Below are 21,606 nucleotides of genomic sequence, written 5' to 3' on the forward strand. Positions count from 1 at the left end.
TTTTAGTTTCCATTAAACTTTTTATAAATATGCTTGGATACAACACTTTTCACATGGCCAGTCTTTTGGAATAATATGTTGTGGCTCACTATCTTTGCAAAGCATGTTACTGACTGTCCATTAAGGATATTTATAACCCTAATCAAACTTCATATGGGGCTTAGATCGGAGGTTAATGATGACCGCACTAAAACATTTATTTGGTCATCCTTAATCCACTACAAAAGTAACTTAGAAGAATGAATAAACATGAATTCCTAATGGTAGGCCCATGCTATAAAATTTTCACTTTTTTTTTTCTCATGATGGCTTCTATTTGATAAGTCTTCCTGAAACAAACACCCACATAGCAAGTTGCTGACACTTCTATACTTCCCGATACAGATGGTGTACTCTGGCTTCAAGCTTCCTTCTTTTTCACCTTAAATATTAAAAATGGCATTGCAGCTTAAACACATAATATTAAGTTCTCTTAAATCCCAGGTCATTAGAATAATTTTGTTTTTTTTCCGACTTTTGTATTGCATTTGGAATAATGGCCTCTTCCTTACTTATTGGTCTCTGAGCCCAGCTTGTTTCACTGTAGAAAATGACTCTTCCTTACCACAATCAGCCAGAATGTTTAGCAACTTTTGTGCTTTTATGCTGAGGTTGAAGGGACCAATTTACTCCTAGGATTTGCTCAGCATATGTTGAGGTGAATGCCTTCACCTTTCGGCATCTACACATGTATCCAGTGATGAACCAGATTATTAAAGCTCTCAAATTCACTTCTCTAATATCTTGCCCGATTTCTTTATGATTTTTGTTTTATTGGTGTCACACCAAGAAACGGTGTGTTTGAGGTGTTTCTGAAAAATGTTGCTCCAGTAAACTTGCATGTTTTAAATTACAGGTAGAGGATGTTTTTTTCCGGGTGGATCATCCAACTAACTGGTCCTCCTAATTGTCAATCATTCTGGTAAAATGTTTGAGTAAAACCATCCTACATGCTCGTCCCCCATTTTCATTTTGACTTACTGGTGCTGATTCTGACATAGTGGAAAATTTGCAAATCTTTTTTTGGAAAATAAGCTTATATGAGCGATGCAAACAGCAGCTTTTAAACAGAGCGTGCACAAGGAGAAATTGGCTCATGCATGCTCTTGCACGTGTTTCATAGGCGTTTCCTCTGGGGAGCAGTTATAGGGTTGTGCATGTGCATTTTTTTTCAAGCTGGGAGGGCGCGTCTTTTCAAAAATTCACAAAAAATCCTCCACTATACCTTTAAGCATAAAATGTAATCACCTCACGATATGCGCTTACCCATATTGTTCAAAAGTATATCAATCTCTGTTTAAAGTTTTCAATAAAGTAATGAACTTATGTTTAATATGTACAATTTTATGGCTTTTAAACAATGTGGATAATTGTGGTAATTCTAGCTGGCCTCAAAGGAAAGGTTTTGTGTATGTAATGTCAGACATTGAGGGGAAAAAAAGGTGTGTCCTTTTATAGTGTATGTAAATTTTTGGTTTCAACTGTACAAGGGGGGAAAATCTTCAGGCATACATGTACAGGAACATCAGCTCTTCTTCCACTTCAAGTGTGAGTTATATTTCTTGGGAAAAGGAAACCTAAAGGACATATAAAGCAGGTACCTCTTATCTTTTACACCATCCATTGATGTAAGCACTGGGTGCACAGGTATTACAAGGAATCTGAACAAGTTGTTGCATACATAAGTGCATCTATTTCTGCTTATTTCTGTATGTTTGTCAGATGTTGACGTAAAGAACACATTTGGTAGTAAAACTTTTTCTAGATTAAAATCATGACCAAGATTGAGATAAGGTATTTCTCAGTTTTCAGCATGGAGTTTCAGTGACTCCTTAAGTCAGTTCTGTGAAGCCAAAATTGCATCTCACTTCCTTTGTCAGGAAAAGCTACATCAGATGATATCACTCTGTTACCTTGTTTAAAAGGCCAGAAAAGCAAAAAATAACAAAACAAAAAAAATATCATTCCTTGGTTGAAGAAAGGTTAAAGGAACTTCAGCTTATTTTAAAATGAATTAGTCGGTTGGTCTAAACTCAACTAAACTCATATAACTAAAGTATTAAAACATTTTCATGTACAATTCTAAATCTAACAATGATATGATACCTTCATATACAGTTTTATAAGGTCCTGTCAGTCAGTCGAATTTTACAATGCAGCCGGGTTTTAGGTATAATAATCAAAACCCAAAAGTAACCCAAAAAAACTACGATAGGCAGTGTCTAAAGCTATTTCATGCTAAAGTCTATTCTGAAATACAGATAATCGTAGTTGCATTTATTTATGTTTAATAATTTATATTATAGTTATTTATATTTTATAGTGATGAAAGCAACCATTAAATATGGGCTGATTTAAATTTTGTCTAAAAGTTCCGTAAAATGTTCAAGTATCAAGAGTCTTAAATGAAAAAGATTTAACAAGATCATAATGAAGTTTGTTCAGACATCAGAAGGCATAAATAAAACCCAATCAATAAAATCAAAACACAATCACAATTTTCAACTTCAGTTATTTTTTTCCTTTAAAAAACATATCTCAGAAAAAGTTAAATAAATAAAAATAGAAATATAAAAAATAGAAAATAAATAAATGATCATTCAAATGATATGAAGATCATGTTAGAAATAAGAGATCTCTATTAAAACTGAAATACTACGAAATGCTAATTCATGTCTCAGTTTTACGTTGAAACATGACATGTTGTGACCCAAAACACAATTTACATCACAGAGATTAGCATAATTTTTCAGTGTATTAAACTTTTGTTATGAAGCATAGTTGTTTTACTCTGAGGCCCTAATACATGAAATGAGAATTGCAAGAAAAGGACCAAAAGACAATCAATATTCAGTCCTGGCACAATACACACATTAAAAAAAAACATTTAAATGATTAGCAACTACTCAACATAATTAACCAATTATATATGCAATACACTAAATATACTATAGTTGAGGTGACTGATTGTTATCACCTTTTTGCTGTGAAAAGAAAAGATGCTTTTTCTTATTAGTTCTTATAGTTTTGTATTAGGTTGACATCAATGCTAATAAATGTGCTGAATGGGTAGATGATATCGCATTATATTGACTGCAAACTTGTGAATTGAATTGAATGGGAATTGATCATGACAGACTAATGATATCTGACATCTTTGTGTCATCATGTAACAAATGTTTTTAACATCGTATTATGATAAAGCTGGTTATTTACCTCCTAGGCTATAATAATAAAAGATCAATATAGGAAAGAAAAGGTTAACCTTATTATTTTGTTTTTTAACAACAAATAAGCTGGTTGGTTGTCACTAAACAACAAAAATCTAAGACTATAAACAAATAATATTTATCTATTGTGATAAAAGTTTACAGTTATATCATATGCAGTATGGACATGAAAATTGAAAAATTTTTACTGCATTTGAAAATTATTTGTGCTTTGAGGGTTGAAAAAAAACATGCAGCCCTATTTATAGTACTAATATTACCTTTAGTGCTTTCAATATGAACACCATTTTTATACAGGTTATAAAATCATGGTCTAATATATAAGATCTCTTGGTTTTGCTATATAGTAGATATATGAAAACATCACCCTACACACTATAAGGCAGATTTTTTTAAATATATATTTAGGAAATTATAACACTTTCATCACACCCAAATATATATATATATATATATATATATATATATATATATATATATATATATATATATATATATATATATATATATATTCTGAGTCTCACTTTATGCAATAAAATGTATGTTAGAAATGTATGTCCTTCAGGTGGCGCAGCGGTTAGCGCGCACAACTCATGTACGGAGGCCTCAGTCCTCGAGGCGGCTGACCCGGGTTGGTCCTTTGCCGCATGTCTCTCCCCCTCTCTAATACCTTCGACAGGCTACTGTCGAAAAAAGGAGCCACTAGTGCCAACATAGTGTGTCTAATGTCTTATGACCATTTACACACTATGCTGGCACGGTTCCCCGCCTCCTAGTGACGATCTACAGTACTACTACTCTCTCGAGGTAAACAACACGCCGATAACATTCAGGAAGTTTGCGGACAGTCAGGTGAAGAAAACACCCATTTACTTGACAGAGTCTGCTTTAGGGAAGTGGATACAACAAACGGTAGTCTAATCAGGGCTTACAGATGCAGGAAACAACAACACGAGCTGAGGTTCATCTCAATGCTATAGAATCATCACTGCAAATCGTGTGGCACAGTAGGGAAGCTAGTATTTTTATGAATCTCTGAAATTTCATGATTACGGATTAAGGAGATGATGCAGTCTGCTCATGCGCTCTTTGTTATCTGAGGATCAAGCCTGAACTGAACCCCACAGAGACCTACTGTTCGGTTGTGTCTTCAGTTCAGTTGTGCCATTTACACTCAGCAGTTATCTCGGTTACCGTACTCAGACCGATCTTGGCATGGTTTCAAAAGGGTGGTGTAAATGGGGCTATAAAAAGACTCCAACAACTCAGGAGAACGATGGGTGGGTCACTGATTTGCATCTGAAAGAACTGACAAAGACTCCTGGATCGGTGTAGCAAACATTTTCAGAAAAAATGAAAGTCCAGTTGCCTCTGATTTCAGCATGTTTGGAGGTTGCTATGACCTGGATGACTGAGAATTTGTACAGGCACCTGGTAAAAAGTGAACTGCTCTCGTTGGGGGACAGTCCCTGCTTTAAGCAGAGGAGTCCAAATATCTTGTTGCTTTAATTATAGGTGCAAATGGTATAGTGGAACAGGGAATCAATAGCTATATCGGGGCATCCTTTGGCAACAATGTGTGAGCTGCTGCAACATCACAAGCCTAAAAGCAAGACTTTCAATTTATCCGTCTACATCTTAACATGGAAAAAGGAAATCCTGGCAACCAGTGTCTGAAGTGAGCTCATTCTATACAGTACTTTTAATGGACTCAGGGAAAGAGTGAGAAACTGTGTCATCCAAGGGGAGTGTCCCATTAGTTATCTGCTGTGAGAGGAGTCAAGTGAGGCATTTCAGGTAAGGGTGCCACTTTGGGACATCTCTTTTGGGGGAGAAGAAACCAGAGAAGATCTAGTAGAAAGCCACTAACGAGCTGGGATCGAATCGTCTGTGTTTCCCTTCTTTCACCCCAGGATCTAATCTATGATAGGGGAAAGATAAAAAAAAAAAAAAAGGTCATTAAAAAGATTGTCAATATCATAGGTTAGTTTTTCTAATAGTTGCAAAAAGTTGTTTTTTTTATTATTTGTTCCCGACTCATATTTCAGCCATAATGATCCTTTGACAAATGAATGAACCAACTTATACAGAGGAAACCAAATGTGAAATAAGGTTTGAACACCCTAAGGCTTTATTTTGGAGCCCCTTTTTTTCAAGATTTTAGTAGCCAATGAAAGTTTCTTTTGAACTTAAAGTTGAGCTATTAGTAATGACACACTGCAACGTTTGTCACATGTGCTTTCATTTTCTTTGAGGTCCCAACAAAGGCACCTCCAGGAAATCTGATTTTTCAACATTCATAGACATTAATAAACATCAAACTTTTAGACAAAAATCAACTAATAGGCAAACTTTGACACAGTTCCCAAGAAGAAATTTACCTGTCAGTCAGTGGGGCGTAGGCAGTGCTCACACTTCCCTCACCTACAAATTACAAAGAAGTGTCAAGCCCCAGCCTCTGGTTCACTTCTTCCAAACCACAACACTGACGGGTAGTCCTGCTCACCCAGATTACTGTGAAAAGGCTCTGTGGCTGTACAGTAACAGTTTGCCATTGATGCCTGTAGCGCGCATCAGTCATCTTCGTAGTGGTTCCTGTGAAGTCAACTGCTCACATACCGCCAGTGCGGTAGCGTAAGTCGACTCATATTAACCCAGACTTTAATCACTTCGCTTTGTCTGAGCGAGCATCTTGTTTAGTTCGGTAACACTTTGATTCATTCAACAAAACAATCTGAAACTTCTTTGTACATAAAAAATTAAGCAGCTTTGTAGGTGGATCAAAGGCATCTTTGCACGGTAGATGTATTTGATCGACTGAAACATAGATATCTTTAACATCAGTTGACGTGCAATCTGTTGCACATACTGCTGCACACAGAGGAGCTTGTCACCTTTACTATCCTTCTCAACACCAGTGAGTCAGCATTAGGTCCTGGTGGGGGAGTCTAATGGTGATTCTTCAACCGACAGTGAGGGGATAGCAGCTGCTAAGGAGTGTGATGCGAGACGGGGTAGGGTGTGCATGGGGGAAGGGGGCGCAAAGAGTCTTGATATTACTGGTAGGTAAAGCCCTGTGCCTCACTGCTTGCTGTCTTCTTCCCATGTTGTGCAAGGTGACATTTAAAACATTGAAGGGAATAGATGAGATCATACTGTCCAGTGGTTTGAGGAGCATTCAATGATGAGTGAGCACCGAGTGCTCAGAGAAGCCCCAAATGTCAGCACGTAGTTCATAGCCATGCATACACCCACGCTTTCACAAATTACCAGACTGCGTTATCATAAATGGTCAGTTTTTATATGATACAGTGATGCAGAGCTGAAAAAAAAATCCATCTGTAACTAATGCACGGCAAGTCAAACTTGTGATCGCAGCATTTAAAAGGAAACCACACGGTGGTTAATTCAAAATGCATGCAATGATCATTTAAGGTACAAGTGCAAGCCGAGTTTATGTTAACTAAATGTAGACGCTCTCATGATATAAGCCCTTAAAACTTTTTTGTGGTCTCCATGGTAGTTATATGTCTGACCTTTGTCACATCAGGTCAGTTTATGGTTGTTCACAAAGTAAGTTTTACTATTAGCAGCTTTAACTGTCTCAGCCCCAAAAGAAAGAGTAAGATGTTATCATTCTACTCACAGTCATAAGACAAAGAAATGCATTGCATAAGAAAAATGCATGGCTACACAAGCCTGGAAAATTTGAATAGATCTCTTCAAATATATATATATATATATATATATATATATATATATATATATATATATATATATATATATATATATATATATATATATATATATATGCATTTATTTCTACAGCCTAACCCAGACCCTCAGCCTATCTCCACTTTTTACTAACATACCTAACCCAAGAAGAGAACCTTTCCTCATCAGGACCAGTCCACTAATGAGTCACCACTAAGTAGCATATTCCTGGCTGGGAGGGTGGCCTTACATGGTCCCCACAAGGTAATAACTACTTGATCACTGACACACACAATCTACTCTCTTGCTTATCCAATTCTCATTTCCAAGAAAAGAAACGAAACCACAAGCATACTAACAGATGATATGATAGTTTGCAGAGAATGCAAAGAGCCTACTAAGTGACGGCACAGTGTTTTTAACCGGCAAGCATTGTATTGTATTGCTTTATTTGTATTTCTCACTTACTTGTCCTTCTTTTGAACCTCCTGTTTTTTTTTAGTTGTCATAAGTGAATTTCTCCGTTGTGAGATCAAAATAGTCCTATCTTTAAACAGAAGGCTAAATTCAGGTTCAACTCCCACTCATTCCCACAGACTGCCACTATGGGTCCCTGAGCAAGACCCTAAACCCCACACTGCTTCCCGGGTGCCACACAATGGCAGGCCACTGCTCCCCAAGGGGATGGGTTAAATGCAAAGAGTGAATTTCCCCATTGTGGTACAATAAAGGATTTACATTACATAAGGAACATTTGGCATGCACAAATAAAAATGCTGGTGAAATTAGATAATTAAAACTACACAACTGAAGAATGACATAATTCCTGGACTTTTTGGGCCTCATAGGGTTTTTTTTTATTTTTTTTTATTTTTTTATTGTTGTACTGTAGATGTCTATAGCTGTAGGCAGAAAGGATCTCCTGTAGCAGTCTGTCTTTTATGAAGAAATCATCTTCAAAGGTTTCAGCTCCACCACAGGGCTTCCATGGACAGAGCCATGGAAGCTTACGATTTTGCTGTAAACACCAAAGGATATAAGCTTTCCCGAGAAGTAATCTGTTCCCTTCGATCCTGTCATGTGTCCCCAATCCAGTGCGTTGATCAGTTATTTATACTCTTCCATCACCTCCACTTCTTCTCCCATGATGGTAATAGCATTTGATTGGTTCCTGTTTCTTCTGACATTTTCAATCATATCCCTCATTTTGTTCGTATTTAGGATCAGATGAAAGACCCGCCTCCTTTTACTGTCCTTAATCTTAACTCATATTGACTTCTAATTAATAATTTTGTCAGCTCACAAACAGAATGATTGCAATTTCTCTGAGTTTAATCAGTAATCTTAACTTGTTTGACCAATTTTTTTTTTTTTTTTCTCTCAACTCCCTCATGTCAACATTTCGGCTTTGTATAGAATCACAGATTTACAGATTATTGCTTTCCTGTTGGGGCTATGTTTTTTTTTTTCAACCTCTGCTTATGCTGTTATTAAGGTTGTAAGACAGTGATTCAACTCAAAATAATCAAATCAAAAACTTGAAAAACTACAACGCCTTGTTGACCACAGTAATATTTCATAAATTAGAACAACATTCATTTTTTTGTATTTTAGTAATTCAGTTCACAGTGTGAAATATGTTGACAGACTGAGATTTTCAAGCCTTTATTTATGTTATGTTGGTTATGTTATGCTACCACAATATTTAATATTAGAATATAATATAAGACCAATGAAAAAAAAATAAATAGAGAGAGGTGGACTAAATTGAAGGTCCTTTTAAGGTTTGTTATTTTCCAGAGTTGCTTTTAATAAGATAACCGAGCCTCATCAGAAGGCATATAGTATAAAGCCCCGAGACGATAGATCTACACAGATTACACAATCCATGACACACAAGCAATAAAAGCTTTTAAGAAAGGGTATACAACACTGAAAAAATAACTTCTTTCTTTATTTTTTTAAAGGTAAATCACAGTTACTTTTTACATGAGGTTAAGTTCTGACACCAGAGAGTTTGCTTCGTGTCTTTGGAGCATTTAAAATCTTCTGTTGTCCTGACCTGAGACAGCGACATGGTTCATATTAATGCAGCCTTTCTGTTTAAAAAAACAAGCTGAGCTTTTTTGGTAAAGTAAAGGATTTTGAAAATAATTAAAAAAGGACCTGATAATTAAAGCTGAAGAAAAAGGCTATTGTTTAACTTCATCAACCTAAAATCAAGCAGCAATTCTTTGTTCTGAGGTGAAAAATATGGAAGAATTGTTCATTCTCATAGCATCAAGTTTTGGAAGATGCAATGAAAAAAGAGGATTAATAAATCTAACCTTTAGAATACGAACAGATCCTAGACATCTATGACATCTCGATCATAAAGTCATAAGATCATCTACCTTATTTCTATTCTCCCTTAAACCTTCCATCACCTCGTTGCTCTTTTATCATAATGCCAAAATGTTCCTTTATTACTCAGATTTTCACTGCATCACAAATTGAACCCCTCTGCTCTCCATGTGCAATGTACAAACTCCCACCTGTTTGTGTAAAAAAAACTATAGCGATAACATTTCACTGGTGGTATGTGCTGTATGTATATGCCTTATTTTTCGATGATTTAAAGCCACACCAGCCTTTCTTTACTCCTGTCGGGGGTTTTCTATGGTGCCCTCCTTTTTAATGTTTTTATTGACTTTCAATGTCTATAAGACAAGAGTAGGTTGTCTTAAACATTTGAGAACTAAAGCCTACAGCACTCTTGTCATGTACTTAGACCTACCGGTACGTGTTCGAGGGAAACCTGGTCAATAAGGTACTCAAAAATGTAAAGAAATTATAATAACAGTATATAGATTAAAAAAAGAGAATCAAATAAAGAGTAAATAGGTCACTGCTGAACAATTTGTTATTAATAATTTAGCGGCATGAACTAGTTTTAAACAAAAGCTACACTCTTAATGTAGGACTAGCCAACCGCTGTGGTCTAATGAAGTGACCAATTCTCTACAGTTGGCCTATTTTTTAAGGTTGTCACATTAACATCTGACATATCTGACTAAAGGGAAAAGCAGACATCTCTATTTTGAGGGTGCAGGTTTTGCAAGCCTGCTCTCCCTGCATGTCAGTACCAATGGGCTTTGGTCTGCAAACTTCCTGTCACAGGCCAGTCACTTTCAAGTGGTTTCTGTCACAGCACAGAATAGTCTATTAATGTAGTGACCAGCAGATAATGGCTGCAGGGGGAGGAAATCATGTACGGCTTTCACAGATATACAGCAATGCACAAATATGCCACCACTGTCCTCATTTTTTCCCCCTTTTGTTTTACCCTGCTTTTTCCTTTATTTATAAATCAATTTCTTTCTATCCATATATCTATCTATCTATATATCATGTTGCTATATTTCGGTTACTCTTGAAAGGATTAGTGAAAACAGACAAAGGATACATGGGCTGATGTTTAGCATGTATCAAAAAAACAGCCATCTAACAAGTCAAATGAGTCCTAAATGAATAATCATGAAATCTTCTGTCCCTCTAAACAAAACAAAGACGAAGATTTATAACAAAATGTGGGTAAACAAAGAAGAAAGTCTTTTTTGTAGTGAAAAGCAAGCAATTTAGGCCTATAATCAATGTACCAATAGGAGACTTGAAGAGGAGGGACCATAAAGACAAAGAGGAAACCACCTTGTCCTACAGACTAACCTGTGCCCCAACACTTCACAAGTCACTGTACAGTCATGGTGCAGGGTAGCTTATCACCCTCCTGAGAGAGAACTCACAAAAAAAAAACGGTAAGTGCCTCATTCATGCAGATTTCTGCTTCTTCTGAGACTTAAAACCACAGAACATACGTTTGATCTTACTCTATTTTTTAGCACTCATCTTTTTCTAGAGAAAAATCTAGTTAAAAAATAGTTTTACTTTTTTCTTCTGTACGCCACGGAGTCTTTCAAATCAGGCTTCTCTCCTGTGACTTCAGTCTTCTACATGCACGCTGCGGGGAGGCTGACTGTAAGTTCATGTCCTGTGAAAGGATGTGTAAAGCTGACAAATGCATGCATGGTTTTCCCCTGTGTAAGCATTTAAATTCTACTGTACAGTGCGTGAATGGAGCTCAGGCACTAGTTAACTCTGACACAATTCTGCAGGAGTGCTCAGTCGATTTGATTGTTGTAGCCTACAAGTATTCTTTCTTTGGGATTTACTAACCATCTGACCTGAAGGCCTCCTACAGTAATCATTTAACTCAAATAACATTCATTATGAGTTAAGGCAGAGCTTTGAGGAACCTCATTAATAAACAGATTTATAGTCTCTATTTTCAGAAGCGAAATGTAGTCACCATGTTAAAGAGAAAGTAAAAGGTTGTAACAAAATCTCACTGAGACTATTCCTGGCTGCTTTGATAATAAGCATTGCATTCCAAAACGGGATCAGGCCTATTTTTTTTTCAAAGCCCTTAAAATGTGTTTTACAAATAAAAATAACAATGATAGGTCTATTTATTATTTGCATCATTATTATGATTTTTATTGTTACATTTGAGCTCAGAAATATAAAGTAAAAGCTTGCCGTAAAAAAATGCAGAGTGCGTAGAAAAATACTCCATTATATATCTGCAAACGTATAAATGTCAGCGCGCTTTTCACTGTGCTTCAAATTATATATATATCTTCTGCAACATATAAGAAGGCGACATATACTTTGTATATGTTGCAGTGGAAAAATGGTCCATGTGGAAGCTCAACATACCTATGCACAAACACCAGTTTAAATTATATAACTAGATGTTATACAGAAAAAAAATGCTATAACTTACAATTTTGAATTTGTCAAACATATACTGAAATGAAACTGTTGGCTTGCTTATAATCTTGGCGTACATTATGAAAAGCGGTGAAAGTTCTTTTAGTGTTACTTTCACTCCTCATGCTATACTTATGGACTATCCTCATTGTGTATATTTAATCAAAAAGATAAAAATGAATAAATACCATAAAACCTCTTTCAGGGGAAAAAAAATTAGTTTTAAGATAAGAACTGATAAAGCCGCTGAAATTATTAGTCTGATGCAACTCTTGAAATACATTTTACGAGCAGGATTTAACGTCCCACTCCCTGAAAATGTTTGTAAGACATCGTAACATATGTCACAATGGTTTATTTTAGTTAGCAAAAAGGAAATTTGGAATATGCATATTTTATATATATATATATATATATATATATATATATATATATATATATATGTATATATATATATATATATATATATATATATATATATATAAATATATATATATATATATATACAGATATATATATATATATATATATATATATATATATATATATATATATATATATATATATATATATATATATATATATATATAAATATATATATATATATATATATATCTGTATATATATATATATATATATAAAAATTTAAAATTAAAATAGATATAGATCTATATATATCTTTACACATAGATATCTATATCTATATATAGTATTATTTTGTATAAGGAAAATCAGTATTTGTATGTAAAGAGGACACCCTTAACAATCAGCAACTACATTTTTATCTCCGTGTTATGAATTTTAGTTATAAAATTAGAAATATTCATGTCCCATATGCAAATATTTACATAATACACCCTTGCAATCTTTTGCATTTGATGTTTATCACACCAAAATACAGCCTTATGGTTGTTGACGTTTAAACTTTACTCATGTTTTTTTCAAGTGTACAGTCATTAGTCATAGTTTCATATACTGTTAGGGCTTTGTGGCTTTAGAGTGTGTATGTGCTCTGCGAATATCAAAAGCGTCACATAACAGAGAACATTTCCACAAAGCGGCCCCGACATTAAAGCCTGATAACATACATGGCTGTGATTGAGGGAAATATTGCTGCAGAATGCAAGACATTTCGTAAACTTTAAATTTTATAGAGGTCTAAAAAACAAGTAAGAGGAAGTTTGTACTGTGGATAAAAAAACCTCATAATCTGTCAATGAATTTAAAGCGCCTAAATAAAACTCCCGCTGTGCATTCTTGCCTTTTATATTTCACCATTAATGAGGCTTAATTTGGATCTGAGTGGAAAACTTTCAAGCAAAAGAAAACATATTATATGGCAATCCTTTGCAGATTTCTGCAATTGATTTGTAAAGTAATTTCTATATAAAAGAAATGCCACATAAAAGTCAAAGGAATTGAAGTGATCTTACAACATGCCGTGAATATTATCTGATGGATCTTGATTTGTGTGTTCTCTTCTTAGACCCTGCCCAATATTACCAGAACTATCAGAAATGATCCGAATCTACAACAGCCAATACTACAACTTCCTGCAGCAGGCGGATGCCCTTCGTCAATCAGGTATGCTCTGCGATGTCATTATCTCAGTGCAGAGCCAAACTTTTCGGGCACACCGGTTAGTTCTAGCCTGTGCTAGTAGAGCGTTAGCGCAGCACCTGGCCAAAGCTGACTCGGACAGCCCAGCCCTTTGCACGTTGGAGTATTTCACTCCCCAAACCTTCCAGCAAGTTCTGGACTTCACTTACACTCAAGCTCTTGAAGTGCCAGCAAAAGACCTGAAGCAACTGCTGAGAGCTGCCCAGCTCTTAGAAATGCAGCTGCTGGAGGACCAGTGCCGCAAACAGCTTGACTGTCTCGAAGCCAGAAAGGAAGATGAGAGCAGAGAAGCGGCTGACCTCAGAGAGGAAAAGAAAGGTTTACAAGAGACAGATCAAACGCAAAAAAGTAAAATTCTCGAGAACAAACTCAAACAGATATCCTCCCCAGAAGAAAAATCCAGCGTTGGCATCGTCATGGAAAATGTTTCACCTGCCGATTCTAATGATATCCGTAACAACCAAAAATCCCCAAGAAGGAAGGCAGGATTGTCCCCAATACCAGCAGCACTGTGCAACAGAGATAGTGTGATTACCAGGTCCAACACTAGCAGCTCATCTTTTTCCCCTGCATGGGCATTCCCAAACATGTGGGTCTCTGGGAATCACTTTAAAACCTTAGGCCAAATTTCTGAAAACTACTCAAACTTCATCGCAGCTCATCCCCTTCCATCTTCCAACCAGACCTCTGTGATGTACCCATTCTCCCTTTCTTCTCAGCACATGTTCCCTCTGCTTAGTTCCCATTTTCAAACTCCCTTACAAAATGCTGCACTGGGATACTCACACTTTCACCCCCATCCCTATGCTCACGGATGGACCTCACGAATGGGCAGTATGATCAAGAACAGTCTTTTGAAAAAGAAGAAATCAAGCCAAACAAGTCAAACTGGGGAGACAAGGTAAGACAGCCTTCTGATTTAACTTTGAAAACATTTTTTTTGCACAAAGTCTCCATGTTTTTCCTACTGAAGACTCATTTTAGAACCCCCTGGTCTGCTCAATTGTTCCTTTGCGACAGCTACCATACTTGACTCACTGCTGGTCGGGTAGAGGTGTGTTTGTGCGTGTTGTGGGTGCGTGTGATCGTGCCTCCTGCACTTTCCTGCTTGATTGGTTTCAACTGTTAACCCTTCCCTGTCCCATCAATTGTGTTGAGGTCTCTTTTGTGAAAAAAATAAAAAAAACAATTCAAGTCACTGCAACATAACTTTTTTCTTTTTAATGTTATTTAAGTCCTTGGATGATTTTTTTAAAGTGACATTGAAGTTTCACATATTTAGAATAAATTACATCTGAGATTTCTTTTCGCTTTTCAAATTTCTGTTTCTATGCAAAAAGCCAAAATTCTCTCACGTCACTATAAAGAAGCAGCATTTGTGAATAAAGGGCCCCCCCCTCCAATTCTCCCTAACTTAACTCAATTTTATATTTTCCACCCACTTAAACGTATTTTCTCTGTTTCGACAGTGCGTCTACACCACAAAAACATAGTTCACAATGTAAAAGAGACTTTGTGGGGGAAAAGAAGACCTTCCATGGTGTCTCCCACTCATTTGTTCTTTCTAATCAGATCTTTCAAGAAAGGAAAACTATCTATACACCTCAAAGTGCTATAAATATCTCTGCATTTTAGTAACAGGGAAAGTAAATAAATTGTATGCAAACTGACATTTTCCTGTTCAGAAATAAAATCCAGAAAATATCTTTACAAAAATGGGTCTTTGGCACACAGGTATTTGTTGTTTATTTGATTTTTTGTTTGTTTTTTTAACATCATAACATCTGCAGTTGTCACACCGCAAAATATTCTTTGTGTAGCTTTCCAGAAGCGCAAAAAGTTAGGGGAAGACTTGAAGATTGCCAACACTGCAGTAAAAAAGTCCTTTGTGATCCACTGCTGCGGGAGTCAGGCTCCACACGATTGGGTAAGAAAACAATCACACAAAAATGGTGAATATTAGAACAAGTATGGCACACAGAGCACATTGCTGTTACTACAATTGCAGGAGGGGTGATTCTGAGTAAAACAGGTCAATTTAACAAAATAGTGAAATACTTCAGTGTGACCCTTAACCTTGGTTCCATCGATGCAGCTACGCAATGGAAAGTGATAAAGAGAGTTGTGGTTTTGAAAGCATGGTGCAATAGGAGCAGTAGTGTGGTTACCAGATACAGCTAGATATATACAGTACAGTATGTGCTGCAGTGAAAGCGCGGTTTGTCCTTAGGCAAAAAGTCTAACAAATTTGATGTGTTCTGATAAATTCTTCTGAAGATGACAGCACAAACAGGATCTGCATGGGGGCCTCTGCAAGGGCCTCTGCAAGAGTGAAAGTGTAAAACTGAGCAGATAAAGACTTTTATTCATTTGATAGAACGGTATGTTCATGTTTTGACAGCTACGAAAAACAAAAAAGTGGTATTACCATGGTGAAGATAAGAGTAAAATTTAGAGTTGCTTAATTCTACAATAAATATCTAAGCAGCACAAAATGCAGAACGACAAATTGGACAGGAAACACAGACAAACGGTGACAGATCTCGCTAGGTTGCGTTTTTTAGAGTGGTAGGTGTTGAGTTGTTGTGGTCGATTCTCTCCTGTTTTTTCCTCTCACTACAGTAGGCCTATACCCGCTCCATATTTCAGCATCCTGTCTATAGGCTACTGTGAGGGCTATGTTTTCTCTTTAAAAAAGCCAAAAAAGCATGCAGGACAGCGAAACCTCCACTTTTTTAAAAAACCTCAAAAATCACACCTTTTGTAAAAGATTTAAAGAGATGAACTCGAAGAGCTCACAGGAAAGAAACCTTACACATGGTTATCTATACTCTTGCAACAGGATGCTTAATAAAAATATGCACTTGGTGAATACTATGTGACAGAAAAACCTCTTTGTAGAGCTCACAAAATTTTTTCTGGGTTGCTTAAATAAATATAGTTAGAAAACTTTTAATTACATAGTATTGACATTTAAGTAAGTTTTTGTCTCAATGTTAACTTGACTAGGAACCAATACTTACAGTATTTACAATGAGGAACCAGCCTGAGGGCAGGATTAAAAGCAGATATGAAATTAAAATAAAATAAAGATTTAATTGAAAAAATCAAGTTAAATTAAGAACGTAAACCAAAAATATGAATATAAAGTGAGAATTGTTTCAGATTATAGAAAGCAGTGTCAATATAAGAAGATCTGTTAGTTTTGAGATGTAAAAAAAAAAAAAATCTGTTTTTTCAGCTTAAATTTCAGAAACAGATCAAAAAATTTGCCAGTTAGGTTTCTGATATTTGAAGCATCAGTTGGTAAAATTTCAAATGAATAATATTTCGTGGTACCCTCCTCGACTGTCTGTTATTCATTTAAAAAAGTGAATCCTTTTGGTAACCCCTATGTAATCACGCATGTATTTTTTTTTCTTAAAAAAAAAAAAAAAAACTGTTAAGAATCATTTAATGTGGTATATCCTGTTGTGCACGGTATGTTTTTTAACACCATTTATAACTGCCATTCAGACATTCTAATTTGGTTTGCCACAGGTCAAAGCTGCGATGGATGTCAGTTCTGTGGAAGAGACGCTGTGCAACTCGAAGCAAACGGCACAGACCACAGAGGCGAAAAACCCTACCAATGCAAACACTGTCCCAAGAAGTTTAGCCTAAAACATCAGCTCGATACCCATCATCGCGTCCACACCGGTAATTGTCTTACAACTGTTAACAGATCTTTATATTGCCTGGAGTCATGTATTTAAAGAAAACTCTTTATAAATCATTGTCCATTTATTAATCAGTTTTAAAAGGCCTGTGCTAACTGCATGTGTGTGTGTGTGCGTCCGTGTGTGTGTGTGTGTGAGTGGTGGTTGTGGGGGCAGCAAACTACAACTTGTGGGAAAATTAGTTGGATAGACAAATTTTAGCATGGAGTCCAGAAATCTGGGCCTTTTTGGAAGAGTACGGTAGGTAAACTGTAGGGCCGCTGAAAGAAAATCTTTTGCACAAGCCAAGGAGTAATGGCAAACATGTTAAGAGAGGTTCAATCGTCAAATGAGACCAAAGTTAAACTATTTGGCCTACGTGCTAAACATGTTTTTTTTTCTCTGGTTAATATACTTAAAAGCCAGTCAGCCCTATGGGTGTGGTGTTGTGGGGATGCTTTATTTAGCATAAAAAGGGAACATTCAGAGTTGGGTAGGTGGATGGAACTAAATACAAGACAGTCCAGGAAGCAAATTCATGAGCCGATGCGAGACCTGAGACTTGACAAGAAATTCACATGGGCGGTTTAGAATAGAGCATAATCACATTTAGACACAGATCTGATTTTGGGTATTTGGCAATACCTGGAAGTCTATCTTCACAGAGGAATGAAATACATATACTGCGTTAAATTTTAGATTATCTGTGCTTTGGAGATTTTTATCTGTAAAAACATTTTTTTAAAGGTTGCATAATTGTTCTTCTAATTCAGAATTAAACAATTATTTGTACTGACCTGACAAATAGGAGGGTAATAACTATTTACATTTCCCTCTGCATTTCAGTAAACTCTTAAAAAATATTAAACAATTCAAAGAGCAGCTTCACTCCACCGAACTGCTTCTAATTAAGTTATAGGATTTTGAAATGACACTTTCTAGCGACTTTTCGCACCTTTAGCTGCTTGCCTAAATCAAATACTGCATGTTCTAACCAAACATGCACCCTGACTCAAAAAAAGTTTTTTCTAAGTTAGACTACTTATTCAAATTAAAATCTTTCTATTAGCTGAGCTGTTTTGTAGTCAAATGACAATACAGTTAAACGTATATTGTAATAGAAAGTATTTTGCAATATTGTAATATACATACATTGCAATATGTAAGTACTGGTTTTCTGGGGGGGGGGGGTGATTTAGAAATATGTTTTCTTTGGTTATATTGTAATTTATTTTATATTTTGTCTTTGTTTAATATAATTTTGACAAAATGAATCAGATGTTGTTTATTGACTACTCTAACCTCCCCATATCTATTATATTAAATTGCAATAAGATGCATCAGATTTTGTGGTCTTGAAAAGACAAATTTTTTACCATCTTTAATGGGTATAATTTTTATTATACTATACAAAGCCTTTCATAAGCTGATTAGTTGTTGTAGAAGAAATAAAGGGGGTTATGCTAAGGTGTGGTAATATGCAAATATCCTCATACTTTCTTGAACGTATTCTCTTACGCATTTCTGTTTTTCCAAAGTGCTGAACATTTTTCTAAAGAAGGCTAGAGGTAGAGTTTTAAATTGCTTTCCAAGCAGCTCACTGTTTTCCACTCATTTTAATATCATGAACAACTCAAAACAGACAAACTGAAACTGTCAGATCTCAATCTTCCATGAGGTAGAAGATCTATCATTCAAAAGTAAAAATCTGGGCTACATGCAGTGCGGCTGAAATTTGCATTCCTGTTAAGGTGGAATGCAAACCTCTAGATCATATATATATATCTATATATATCTATATATATCTATATATATAGATATATATAGATATATATTCTTTTTATATCCTTTTTTAAGCTCTTGTATGGCATTTTTCAGCGTTAATGTGCATGAATATGATAATTTGATAACATTAAGAACTCCGTTTTTTCTCTAATATTCATAAAAATTTGCATCTTTATATAATATTTCTAATATCTAATCTAATATTTCATATTTGGATTACTTGTAATAACAGGCATAAGCTGACTACCTCTCTAAAAGACTGTAATTAGTCTGAAAGCTGGAAGATGCAAACGTTTCATGCTGCAAAAACAGTTTTAGACTTTCATTATTTTCTCCAACTGTCACACATAAATATTACTGTAGCTAATGGTTTTCTAAAGTTTTTGTTACACTAACATAAATCAGATAAACAAACTGACAAAGTGGAACAAAGCCTCAAGTTAAGTTAGATCTGGATGATTATGATGTAAGTGTCCCAGTTTAGGTGATTTCACGCTTTAATGCAATTCATCTCTGAAAAGGAAAGAATTTTTCACAGAAGTGATAGAATTTACTCATCATTACAGGTCTACGTTTTGCCAACATCCGACAAAAACAAAAAAATATGCAGGAGCAAAGGCCAGAAAAATAAATGTTAGATTCTCTCTTCCAACACCTTTAACGTCTTCCTTCCTGCCTGTTCTTTTGTCTTAAGGAGAGAAGCCATTTGAGTGTCGCCTTTGTGGTCAACGCTCACGGGACTACTCTGCTATGATAAAACATCTGCGGACCCATGATGGGGCTGCACCCTACCAGTGCACCGTGTGCCTGGAGTTCTGCAGCAGCCTGGTCGCTATGCAGAGGCACATCAAGAGCCATGCAGTGCAGGACTTCCCCCCTGACTGGAGCATCAGCAACACCTACTTATACATCTCCCACATATGAGACCATCCTAACAAGCTGTAGCCTGGTGTTCCTTGTGTAAGACTGTTAAAGTTCAGTTAAGCACTGTACTGATGATCATAGCTAATCATCTGCTTTACCCAACCAACAGTAAAGCTCGATTTAAAAAGAAATATATTGCTCTTCTTGGAAGTATTAAGAGCTAACTAGGCTTTGAAGGGTGTAAAATCTATGCAAAGTGAAACTGTTCTCTATTTGCATTCACAGTAATAGGAATTCCATGTGCAGTACTATTTTCCAGTGACATTAAAGGTTTTGAAAGTGTTTACCGGGCATTAAAGCCACATCAGCATCTAATCCCCGATGCATGACGCAGGAATCCTCCCTCTGACTTTCAAAATTATTAGACCGCTTTGCAGCTGTGAACTGGGTTTTTAGCGCTCTCAAGAGGACATTTACTGAAAACAAAATTCTGCTTCCATTGACATGAGGCTTTGTATGCTATTGACTATGAGAATTATCTTATAACAAGGTAATGATAATACAGTAAAGATCAAAGAGAATAGTGGAATTACCTTGAGCTTGGTAGGGTTATATGTATGTTAGTATGCATGTGTGAATGTTGGCATTTTTTGAAAGCTGATCCCCTAGTATTTTACAGATTATTTTTTAATCAGTGAATTCTGAGGTTTCAAGACTTAAATTAAATTTGTATTAAAGAAATGTTTTTTTAACTGCAGTTTTAGGCAGTTAACGGTTAATATATTAGTATTACTGCTCGATAGAAATGAATGTATTCAAACTGTTAGAAGTATTATCATCTGATCTAGTGATTTATGATTTCTTTATTTTAGCTTAAAAAACTACTAGATTACTTTTAGCTTTCTCATAGCTCATTACTTTTTTTGGAAAATACAATAAATAAAAAAACATTTTCGGATATCTTGAATAAATGAGCATTTAAGATCGTTTTTCTATTAGTGGGGGTCTTTTGTCTTTCTGTCACTGCCAAATGCATGTTTCTATTCATTTAAGATTATGTCCTTCCGATTAAACAGTACTCAGCAGACGAAATGCTTTTTATAAAAGTTACACACAAAGGTATTAAACTGATGTTTTCTCAGTAGTTTATGTTTGCAATACGAAGTATTATACAACGCTTCCTGAAGGGAGCTTCTAGTAATACTCACAGGCCTTCTTCCACTATAAGATAAGTGTGGATTTTAGCAGCATTATCATAATATGTAAAATAATGATATTCAATAAATATGTATTTTTATTTTCCAGCCAATCATTTATCAAATATGCCATGTTACTACAGCACGAAATAAACATGCTTGCCAATAAGAGTAATCTTCCGAGTTCTTGCACAAATCTCATTTAAATGGGTTAAAACATATTAAGCCATAATTTCCTGACTGAATTAAGCCTCTAAAAGAATTTACAAAAGCAGTAGCAGTTACCATGGTGATTCTGTGCCGCCAGCCTGCTCCAGGCTTAACTAAGCCTGGTGCCTTATCTGTTTTTTATCTGTCTATATAAAATTACAACTAATACAGATTGGTTTTTACTCAAGTACTCTAATTATTTTAACATTATGGATGCCTACACCATTATTAACTTTAGACTTCTTTACATTGACATTGTTACTGTTCGATTGTGTTTTTATGGTAGGCTGTTGTTCCAAGTTTGGCACAAAGGCCTTTAATTAAATTTTATGGCATGCATTGAAGGAGTTAGAGAAATAGCTAATAAAGAAGCTGGTTTCTTGTCCTCAAACCTAAGCCATATGCGTCTTCCTTCACAGTGATTTGTCCTTTTTTAATTAT

The 21,606-nt window shown here is 35.6% G+C and overlaps 1 protein-coding gene across 1 annotated transcript; it reads left to right on the plus strand.

Moving 5' to 3' along the window:
- The first annotated feature begins 10,695 nt into the window (after positions 1-10,695).
- Positions 10,696-21,409, plus strand: zbtb32 (zinc finger and BTB domain containing 32). The gene is made up of 5 exons (XM_038273538.1): positions 10,696-10,777; positions 13,279-14,313; positions 15,233-15,339; positions 16,953-17,111; positions 19,590-21,409. The coding sequence occupies exons 2-5, from the start codon at positions 13,310-13,312 to the stop codon at positions 19,817-19,819; spliced, it is 1,500 nt and encodes a 499-aa protein (XP_038129466.1). The 5' UTR covers positions 10,696-10,777; positions 13,279-13,309; the 3' UTR covers positions 19,820-21,409.
- Positions 21,410-21,606: the final 197 nt, after the last annotated feature.

The sequence above is a fragment of the Cyprinodon tularosa genome, unplaced genomic scaffold, assembly GCF_016077235.1.
Source record: "Cyprinodon tularosa strain WSP-4 unplaced genomic scaffold, ASM1607723v1 ctg876, whole genome shotgun sequence".
In the NCBI taxonomy this organism is placed as follows: domain Eukaryota; kingdom Metazoa; phylum Chordata; class Actinopteri; order Cyprinodontiformes; family Cyprinodontidae; genus Cyprinodon; species Cyprinodon tularosa.

Coding starts and splice junctions, on each gene's coding strand:
- zbtb32 (XM_038273538.1), top strand. CDS start 13,310: ATGATCCGAATCTACAACAGCCAATACTACAACTTCCTGCAGCAGGCG. Junction 14,314..15,232: donor AGTCAAACTGGGGAGACAAG/GTAAGACAGCCT, acceptor TTCTTTGTGTAG/CTTTCCAGAAGCGCAAAAAG. Junction 17,112..19,589: donor CCATCATCGCGTCCACACCG/GTAATTGTCTTA, acceptor TTTTGTCTTAAG/GAGAGAAGCCATTTGAGTGT.